Consider the following 11,683-nt stretch of genomic DNA (forward strand, 5'->3'; position numbering starts at 1 on the left):
CTCCAAATCTAAAGCCGAGTCCTCCTTTTGTGAAACTCATTTATTTCTTTGCACCGGAGCAGAGTGAATAATTTCAGTGGTTTTCTAAGGATTTGTTCAGAACCTTAACCGGGTCCATTTAAAAAAAGTGATTTTTAGGGATGGCTGATATTTTTTTCGGCGGATTTGAAAACTGTGAATTATGGATAAATAGTTGAAGGTTAGAGGAAAATAAATGTTAAGTTGTCTGATCTTTATTTTATTCAAGAACTAAATTAAATATTTAACTCAAGTATCGATTCTACATCCATTTCACATTTGTAAACTAGAACAGGAAACAATTGAATACTCTTAATTTTTTTTCATTAATATCCTTGATAACAAGTTAAAAATATATAACGTTTAGATCAACTAAAATTATTGATTTGGATGAATGCAATTTCAAAATTTCTCAAATGTTTAAAACCATTATAGAAAAGCTGGAAGAAAAGATTGAATCTCACAAAGCAATTGAGTCTTTGCCACAAACTCTGCTATTTAAAACACTATATCTTTAGATTCTAATGTCGTAGACCTTAGATATTTCAAACTATGAATTCTTTTAGATCAGATAATGTAAGTTTGAAATATTAAAGATTAGCGACATCGGGTTCCAAAGATATAGGAATTTAAAATTCAGAGTTTGTGGCAAAGACTCAATTCCTTTACATGACATTTAAGGTATAAATAATCGCATTTGAAGTTGATACAATTATGCTTAAAATCTTTTATCCGATCATATAAATAAAATTTAATATCTCAATAATACTGCAAAAATTTTGAAAATTCAGATTAGTCAGAAGTTTGGTTTATGCACAAAATAGTTAGTACCTTTGCAACCTTGTAGCTCCTCTAGTTCTGATTTTACGAGAGTGAGAAAGCCAGACACTTTTGGTTGAATATACATATACAAGGATGTCAAAACTATGGTTATAAGTCTTCAAAAGTGTACAGTGTGACCCAAAAAACTGTAAAATATGAAGAGTGAAGACGACGTCATTTAAGCAATATTATGCTTATTTGATGTTGTTACAAAGGAAATAATTTTAGTAGGCGGTGAAACGGGTCTGTGTACACTGCACAAATACTTTGTCTGATGTTCATTGTACAATAAATTTAACAACAATCATATTCCTGTTCATAGTTCTAGGGGTTCCTCTGTAATACAGGGTGTCCCACGAAACACGACAGTTGGTAAATAGTTTTGAATGTCGTCTTCCATACACTGTATTAGATAGTAAAGGCCCTACGAGTTTATTTCGTTTAAAAATCTTTTGCTCAAATATATTTTACTTTGAAATCAATTTTACGATAACATGACTCCTATATAATATTTTTATTATTGTCTTTGGCATTAAACAAATTATGGAAGAAGGCATTCTAAACTATTTACCAACTGTCATGTTTCCTGGGACACCCTGTATTTCATTAAATCTTTTTTAATTAAATAGCCTCCGTCTGCAAATTAAGGTAGAACTTTATCAATATATATTTGGCTTGTTTTGTTTGTATCAAATAGCCGTTAAAAGGGCTTGGGCCCAAAATGTTTTTTTTTAAATTCGGTGATGGTTAGGGTTTTCACGAAATGGCTAAACTTTTTGCGCAAAACTTGCGCTATTTTCGCGCAAATATTTTTTTGCGAACTTTTGCGCTATTTTTGCGCATGAAACGCAATGAGTTTTGCGCTTTTTTTTGCGCAATTTGCGCAAAACCGGAAATATTTTTTGCGAAAGTTGCGCATGAAACGAAATTTTAGTTTTGCTCTATTTTTTTTGCGCAAGTTGCGCAAAACCGCAAGATTTATGCAAAATGTAACTTTTTAGGCAAATTGTCAAAAATTGATATTCTAAGCTTAGAATTAAATTCTGAAGACTTATTCCATACATAAAAAAAAATATTAACATACGAGTAGGATAACGATTATACTACACTCAATGCAATGGGTTACTTCCAGTTACAAAAAGTTTAAATTAAGGGACCAAAATTAATAAAATAGAAATTAGAGAGTGTGAAACTTGCCAATATTTTAATCCTATTAAATGATTTCAAGTGACCCTTAAAAGCTTTGCCTAATCAAGTATGAATTATATTCTTAAATTTTTTTAATCAAATTTCTAAAATCTTTTTAATCTCATATAAAATAATGCAAGAAAGTAACCAATGCCTGAAGAATCCACTTTTAGGAAATATGAATGTCCAAAACTAAAATTGTCGAGAAAATTGTGAGATTTGAACTCTTCTTAACTGTCATTGATCAATTATGTAAAAGTGACCAATAGGAAGACATTCCAAAACAAGATTCTTCCAGAATTGAATTATAAGAAACACACACCGTCACCAACCATTTGATTTTTACGAAATTGCGGAATTGCGCAAAACTTGAGCTTCGCAAAAGCGGAATAAGGCAATTTTGCGCGAAATGACTTTTGCGAATGATTGCAAATTGTTGTTTTTTTTTTCGCGCAAAAGTGATGCGCAAAGAAAGAAAAATTTTGCGTTTCGTTCCGCAAAAATTGCGCAAAAGTTTTGCGAATGGAAACCCTTGTGATGGTGATGGACCAAACCTCTGTAGAGTAAAAAAAGTAGATGTTAGTTCCACATTTATTGAAAGTATATTTCGGTCTGGGTTGACCCTCGTCAGTTCTAATGATATAATAACCATCAAAATCGATAAAAAATTTTAAATTGTTAAAAACCGCAAGAAAATAAACAAACAAAAAAGATTATTTAAAAAAAATTGGGCTGTCATATGGACAGAAGGGAAACGAACTCAGATTATGAGATGGAAAAAGATAATTTGCAAATATTCACTTTAAAAAACAAATGTTTTAAGACAAATGTTATTCCTAGAGATTGTTTCTGTCACAAAGATTAAAAACAAACTCTTTAGATGTATCATAAAGTGGTAGTGGGGGTCGATCTAATTAACGAACTTTTACGTAAATCAACTCACTCGAAATGCTTTTGATTTTATTTTCAAATAAACGAAAAAAATGTCCGCCATTTAAGCCTAGTTTCTTTTTAAAAACAATTAGTTGTATATTAGGAAAACACTAAGAATGCCAGGAATGATAAATGATGAAAAATTTGGCATGGTAAACCTGTATTTATTGTATCCAAGGAGTGTATGTTTACTAAAGGATGAGGGGAAAGGGTTTCTGTACACAATTGACTGACATATCATAAGTGCTCTCAATGCGCTCCAATGTACGGAAATGTCGTCTCCTAAGATAGACAGATAAAAACCTAATATGACCTATCTTAGGAGACGACATTTTCCGTACATTGTAGCGCATCGAGAGTAACCAACCTTATTGTACAACCTTGGTTGTATCTGTTGGCTTCCTTTATCTATATTTACATATCTCTATATAACCGTATACATATTTAATGACAATCCTTCAGTATGAGTATCATATATACACAATATTGCTCTTATTTTAGAATTCCTTATAGGACATTTCTAGAGTTTAAAGGAACTGTTGACATAATTTTAACTGACTATCTATTTACAGAAATGACCGATTCAAAGCGGTACCCTTATTAATGCTAGAATATATAACCATTATTTTCTTTTTAAAAATTGGATTTTTAATTGCGGTTTCTACTTCAGAAACAATGGTGAAAATTGACAAAATAAAACACTTCCTGGGATAGGAAACCGATAATATATTCCTCAATACTGAACATAAAGGATTAAAGGTTACCCTTGTGAATGGGACATGCTCCTATTTTTAAATGAAAAGTACCATTTTATCACTGCATTTATTTAGTTATTTTCAAAGTATTCTAATACGATTATGTTTACATCGTGGATGCTTTTAATTACTTGTAATTACAAAAACAATTTTGTACAATTTATTATTTAGAATTTTAATTCTAATTTTATTATTCTTCTTGTCATCATTTCTTCCTTTATTTCTTTTTCTTCTGTTAATTGTCTCCAGTATTTACAAAAACAGTAATAAATTGAAATCCGTCAGAAATACTGTAAAATATTTGATATACTAAAATTTTCAAATATATATGCGTAGTCCAACTAAAAAATGGCAAATACTAAAATCTTCATTTATCTGGTAAAAATGGTTCCAAAGTTAACACTTGCTAACTTTTAAACAGAGACCGAATTTAAAGAATTTGAGCGGTGGCTTAAATTTAAGCCACGGCTCAAATACGGTTGGTTTTTACTTAAAATTGTATTCAATGTTTAAAGATATAAGCCGGCGCTCAATTGAAACCTGTTTTTGGCGGATTTAAGACGCGGCTCAAATTCATTAAATTCGGACACTGGACTCCAATGAAAGCAAATTAGAAATAAAGAAAAGCGATCCACGATTTAAAACTGCATGTTAAATCATATAGACTAATTTGAAGAAAAAAACTGGTTTTCTAGACTAGATGTTCAGATATTTCAGAAAATTGTATCGGAAAGCCTCACGTTTACCTTAAAATTGAAAAGGAATAGTATTGATAAATATTTAAACTGAAAATAAAGTATCGGATTCCTTTAATATTAGATTTAATCCACACAACTCCTTTTTCAATCAAACTTTTACAGAGTATACAACTCCTTGGTGTTAGGTGTTTTTCACATTGCAATTTCCCAAATGCTCAATTTCCAAAGCGGCAACTTCCCACAAGTTAGACCAGTTAGGTCCTCCTAGGCGCCGCAGGTTACAAAATGGCCGAGCGCCGCGGCTAGGATTGTTTAGTTGGCCAAGCGCGGCGGCTAGGACAAACTTGGGAAATTGCCGGTTGAGAAATTGCCCATTTAGGACTTAGGAGGTTGCCACTTGGGAAAATACCCTTGGGAAGTTGCCGCTTATGAAAAAGCATTTGGGAAAGTACAGGGTGTCCCACGAAACATGACTGCAGTTGGTGAAAAGTTTAAGATGTCTTCTTCCATAATTTGTTAAGTTGTTTGATACCAAAGATAATAACTAAAGATATTGTATGGGAGTCATCTTGCAGTAAAATTGATTTCAAAGTCAAATAGATTTAAGTAAAAGTTTTGAGTAAAAGATTTAACGAAATAAACTGCTAAAAGTCTTGAATATTCAATACATTATAAGGAAGAAGACATTTAAAAATATTCACCAACTGTCATGGTTCGTGGCCCACCCTGTACCTAACATAAACTGTTTTTTACAAGGAAGGTTGAAATTGAACGACTTTTATCACTGCACGAAGCCCTTAGCTTAGCCCGTATTAACTCACTGCTAACTGTATACATGTAAAACCCAGTCGTAGGACACGCCAGGCGTACTTTTAATAAAATTTTGAATCATAGACAATCATGAGGCGGAATTAATCCCAGATTAGTACAATGATAAAGTTTAACCAGTACTTTTTAGTAGAACTTAGATTTTAAGACTTTAAGTCCTAACAACTTTTTTTTCCAATGTTTTGTCTGCAGGTTTTGTTCTCTATTTTGTTTCATTTATCAAAATTTTACCGTCTCAACGTTTCTTTTTACTGTATGTATTAGAAGATGAGGAATCTTTTGAAATTGTCGACGAAAGGAATTAAGTCCTTGCTGCACAAGCTCAGATTTTCTAATCCCTATATTTTTGTAGCCTAATTTCGTAGACCTTACATATTTAAAACTATTTTTGAATGTTCAAATTTAATCTAGGTTTGAAAGATCTAAGGTTTACACACCATCAGATTGCAAAGATATAGGGTTTAAAAATTTCTTTGTTTCGCTTTTATTTGCAAAATTTTTTATCTTTAATCGTCAAAAACCTTGATTAAACAACTAAATTTTTCAAACTTCTTTTTTATATTCTATCGCTTTTTTGTATGTACTAATTTGCATTGTACGAATCTTTTTGTACTGGTTTTTGTGCAAAAACATCTTTTTAAAGCTTACTTTATGACAGTAGATTCTAACGGTTGGAAAAATTATCAGTAAGACTCACAGTCATCAAATTGACTCATGAAAATTCCCACGTTACGTCCCTCAGAGTTTGGAAATTACCTTTCTTCTCCCCCCAAAAAAGTTTGTTTATTTATTAATTTTGTGTTTTATAACCAAGTAAACATAAGGAAATTAATGCATTTAAATGATTACAATTAAGGACAGGGGATAGACTCCAATGCGAAAATAAATTGAAAGCCAGCTAGTGAAAAAGATAGTTATTGAAAAGATAGATAGATACTAAAAGGTAGAGAGAGGCCGATCCTATATTCAGTTCCAAGCCTACAAGAGGCTGGTTGGGACCTGCAGGGCACTACCGCCCTTACATTCAATATTCACCACAATTAAGAATTGTTCAACCGATCTGTCAAAATCCGCAATTTTGTATTTTCTGTACATTTTTTTCTTAATGCGGGAAAATATCGGATTATTACTTGTTTCCCTGTCAGTGTGTGAGTTTAGTTTGTCGATGCCAGTGTCTCAGGGAGGACAATATATTTCCTTTTTCCCACACTACCCAACATATATCAATATGAGTGGGGAGGGACAGGGTGTGGGCAGGGGGAGGGGTAGGAGGGGGTTTATTTTCTTAGCACTTTGCTTCTTCTATATTCTTGGTGGTAATAACACGCTACTAAACATTATCAGTGAACGAAGTACATTTAGAAAATATAAAATATAAGATATGTTACAACATTGATAAAAATAGTCATAATATTTCCGACATATGCTTTTTTTCCTATATATGTAGTCTCCTCATCTCCATACTTATTTTATTAAGTATACTTAAGGTGATTAAAAGTCTTCAAGTAAAACTAAATCAAATTGTTCAGATTAATCAAGAGTTATTAATGTTTTATTCAATATTTTCCATCAAGTTTTGGATAAAATATCAAGAATATCTTTATTCAGTAGAAGTAAAAAGTGTTTAAACTAGTTTAGACAAGTTCTAATTATTGGAAAATCTTTAATCAATACTGCTGTAGTTTAATCCGTCTTTCCAACCTTACTTTGGTTCAAACCTTTCCTTTCCAACCTTACTTTGGTTCCAACCTTTCCAACCCTACTTTGGTTCCAACCTTTCCTTTCCAACCTTACTTTGGTTCCAACCTTTCCTTTCCAACCTTACTTTGGTTCCAACCTTTCCAACCCTACTTTGGTTCCAACCTTCCTTTCCAACCTTACTTTGGTTCCAACCTTTCCAACCTTACTTTTGTTCCAACCTTTCCAACCTTACTTTGGCTCCAACATTTCCTTTCCAACCTTACTTTGGTTCCAACCTTTCCAACCTTACTTTGGCTCCAACCTTCCTTTCCAACCTTACTTTGGTTCCAACCTTTCCAACCTTACTTTTGTTCCAACCTTTCCAACCTTACTTTGGCTCCAACATTTCCTTTCCAACCTTACTTTGGTTCCAACCTTTCCAACCTTACTTTGGCTCCAACCATTCGTTTCCAACCTTACTTTGGCTCCAATCTTTCCTTTCCAACCTTACTTTGGTTCCAACCTTTCCTTTCCAACCTTACTTTGGTTCCAACCATTCCACCCTTACTTTGGCTCCAACCTTTCCTTTCCAACCTTACTTTGACTTCAACCTTTCCAATCTTACTTTGGCTCCAATCTTTCCTTTCCAACCTTTCTTCGGTTCCAAACTTTCCTTTCCAGACTTAATTCGGTTCCAACCTTTCTTTTCCAGCCTTACTTTGGCTCCAACCTTTCCTTTCCAACCTTACTTTGGCTCCGACCTTTCCTTTCCAACCTTACTTTGGTTCCAACCTTTCCAACCTTACTTTAACTCCAACCTTTCCTTTCCAACCTTACTTTGGTTCTAACCTTTCCTTTACAGCCTTACTTTGGTTCCAACCTTTTCTTTTTAGTCTAACTGTGCTCCAACCTTTCCTTTCCAGTCTTACTTTGGTTACAACCTTTCCATCCTTATTTTGGCTCCAACCTTTCCTTTCCAACCTTACTTTAGCTCCAATCTTTCCTTTCCAACCTTACTTTGGTTCCAACCTTTCCTTTCCAACCTTATTTTGGTTCCAACCTTTCCTTTCCTACCTTACTTTGGCTCCAACCTTTCCTTTCCAACCTTACTTTGGCTCCAACCTTTACAAACTTACTTTGGTTCCAACCTTTTCTTTCCAACCTTACTTTGGCTCCAACCTTTCCAACCTTACTTTGGCTCCAACCTTTCCTTTCCAACCCTACTTTGGTTCCAACCTTTCCAACCTTACTTTGGCTCAAACATTTACTTTCCAACCTTACTTTGGTTCCAACCTTTCCTTTCCAACCTTACTTTGGCTCCAACCTTTCCTTTCCAACCTTACTTTGGTTCCAACCTTTCCTTTCCAACCTTACTTTGGCTCCAACCTTTCCTTTCCAACCTTACTTTGGTTCCAACCATTCCTTTCCAACCTTACTTTGGTTCCAACATTTCCTTTCCAACCTTACTTTGAACCAACCTTTCCTTTCCAACCTTACTTTGGTTCCAACCTTTCCTTTCCAACCTTACTTTGCTTCCAAACTTTCATTTCTAACCTTACTTTGGTTCCAACCTTTCATTTCTAGTCTAACTGTGCTCTAACCTTTCCTTTCCAGTCTTACTTTGGTTCTAACCTTTCCATGTCTTACTTTGGTTCCAACCTTTCATTTTCAGCCTTACTTGGGTTTCAATAATTTAATTCATTTATTTCAATCCTTTCTATGTAATTCTTCTATCCGATCCTTCTATTAAAATCTTTCTCTTTTTCAATTCGTTTATGCAATCTTTTTATCTTAATCCTTGGCAATTCTTCTTTCTAAACTTTCCATCCAATCCTCCAATTATCCAATTATCCAATTATCCAATTATCCAATCCTCCAATTATCCAAATATCCAAACCTTCAATTCTTCAATCCTTTAATCCTCCAATCCTTCAATTATCCAATCTTATCCCATCTCTAGTCCTATATTCAATCATTCTCTTAATCCTTTTATACAATCCTTCTATCCTATCTGATATCGAACAGTTAATCTAGTTTTTGGATTGTGACTGAAAGTTAGAGATATCTTAATATTGTATTTTGTTTAAAGGGAGTGTTCGCGAAAAATGAAAGGGGGTATAGGCTTAATACAATAAGAAAGCGCTTTTGATCGCTACTAATCTTAATTCTATCTGTTGCGTCTATAAAGAGAAAATTGTTAAAGACGTCTCATACCGAATAACTTAGCGTCCATACAAATTGAGAAAATTACAACATTGTTTTGAATTTGATTATTTCTCTTGTCGCTTGCGCAACTATCTAAGAATGCCGCGCACCACTCACATTTTTCGAAATCCGTTAAAAACGTTTTGCTAAAAAAATAAAATATAAAAAATTAATTTAAAAATATTATAAAATATAAACTATATACAAAATGTGTCGAAATATAATCGATGACTATAGGTTGTAATATCTGAATGATTTGTTTAATATAAAATTGATTTTTTTTTACGGTCTAAGTCGTATGTTGCAATTTTCTCAATTTGTATGGGCGCTAAGTTATTCTGTATGAGACGTCTTTAGCAATTTTCTCCTTATAGACACAACAGATAGAAGTAAGATTAGTAGCGATCAAAAGCCCTTTTTTATCGCATTAAGCCTATACCCCCTTTCATTTTTCGCGAACACTCCCTTTAAAGATTACTTAGAAACTTTTTTTAATTCCTTTGCCTATATATATATATATATAATTCTATATCTTTGCGACCTGATGTTGTACACCTTTGATTATTTGATCTAACAGCATGCAGAATTTGAAATATATAAGGTCTACAAAATTGGGTTGTAATTGTCAATTCTTTAAAGTTATAGCATTGCCAATTGATGTCGTAGAATTGATGTTTCAACAATAATATAAATAGTAAAGTTTAAATTCATCAAAGGATTAAACATCCTATAGGTTGCAAAGATATAAAGAATAGAAATTTCAAAGTAGCCCAAGTGATCACTTCCCCTCTTAAGTCGATTATAAAAAGTCTTTGCTTTTTTTCTATCATGAGAGTAAATTTAATTCTTTCGTGTGTTATGAATATTTACATCTAGACATTTTTACAGGAAATTGTTCTCTTAACGATTTACTGAGAGTATCCTTCATCAAAATGTGAATAGTTTTCGTGATAGATAAAGTTTAGTTAGTGAAAAATCAATACTTGGAAATGTTTGAAGAATAAATCAATATTAATCTAAAATGTGAATCATGAATTGAAATAAAGTTATGCAAGAAAGTGAATAATAAGAAGAAGAATGGAGGTTCCCATGTCTATGATAGGTGGGCCGAATTATCAATATCAATACGAGGTAAAGCTAACCATTTATAACAGTATTATATTTTCTTTTTATCGTGAAGGCTCATGCCTTTTTAAATTATATTTTTTCCCAAGCTGTAGCGAAAGGTTAGAATACTGGATATGATAGGGAACTGGATAAGATAGGATAGGAAAGGTCGGGTTAGGATAGGATACTGGATAGGATAGGATACTGGATAGAATAGGATACAGGATAGGATAGGATACAGAATAGGATAGGATACTGGATATGATAGGATACAGAATAGGATAGGATACTGGATGGGATAGGATACTGGATAGGATACGATACTGGATAGGATATGATACTGTATAGGACAGGATACTGGATAGGATCATAGATAAATAAATAAACATAGATAGCTTATGTACGCAAAATCACCAAGAATTGTAAAGTCCGCGAACTCATACTTCTAGGGGTCAAAGTGTACTTCAATGATACGTGGGGTGGTTTGGTGTTATAATGTTCGTTGCAGATAACATTCGGATTGTGTCTTTTCCAATCTACTAGGTTTAACTATTCCTCCCGAATAGAATGTAAAATAACTCCGGGAATGGAACTATTTGAACAACAATATTTCACTGAGCAATATATCATATTGACGAGAACTGAAGAAGGACATAAGAAGGACTAAACTAACTTAAATTTCTCTCTACAGAACTCATGTACACCACAACTACTCAATGACATAAGAACAGCCAATGTTCACAACCCACCTAGTTAATCTATATAATATGAAATATCTTTAAAACATCTCTGTACATTTATATCTTTCAAGATGAAAAATGTCGTCTTATGCGCAATCGATTTTTATCTATGGATAGGATAGGATACTGGATAGGATAGGATACTGGATAGGATAGGATACTGGATAGGATAGGATACTGGATAGGATAGGATACTGTATAGGATAGGATACTGGATAGGATAGGATACTGTATAGGATAGGATACTGGATAGGATAGGATACTGGAGAGGATAGGACACTGGATAGGATAGGATACTATAAAGCTATAGTTTTCTTATCTTTCCTCCCATACATCTGGTGAACGGCTGAAAGCCGGGTTTTCTTCAAACTAGATTTCGATGATATTAAGCCTGGAAATTATGGCCCGGAGGTAGAAACACTTTCAAGAACAGATTTTCTAACTTTAAAATGGATCGTTAAGATTACCTTGAAATAGGAAGAAAAAAAGGGATTGTTCATCGTTTTTAAATTACACAAATGTTTGCACAGTTCTCATGCGCGCATCACTGCAGTATGTGCATGTGGGAATTTCTTTTATTCCGAATAATTGTTAAAAGTTTTGTCATAGATTTTGCGGTCAGGACGACGAAATTTGAAAATTGACGGCAAAAAAATTAAAAATACGAACACTTTTGATTTCTGTTAGTTTATTTTTTCGATGAAATTCA

General features: G+C 33.2%; 1 protein-coding gene across 1 annotated transcript in view; it reads left to right on the top strand.

Moving 5' to 3' along the window:
- Positions 1-9,996: 9,996 nt before the first annotated feature.
- Positions 9,997-11,683, top strand: part of LOC111715249 (phospholipase DDHD1) — a gene marked incomplete at its 3' end in the record, with an annotated part of 28,396 nt that continues 26,709 nt past the window's right edge. Inside the window, exon 1 of the mRNA XM_023490555.1 lies at positions 9,997-10,258. Within this exon, the coding sequence (XP_023346323.1) occupies positions 10,205-10,258 (54 nt within the window). The remainder of the gene's footprint in view (positions 10,259-11,683) is intronic.

This window comes from Eurytemora carolleeae, unplaced genomic scaffold, assembly GCF_000591075.1.
Source record: "Eurytemora carolleeae unplaced genomic scaffold, Eaff_2.0 scaffold1726, whole genome shotgun sequence".
Classification (NCBI taxonomy): Eukaryota; Metazoa; Arthropoda; class Copepoda; order Calanoida; family Temoridae; genus Eurytemora; species Eurytemora carolleeae.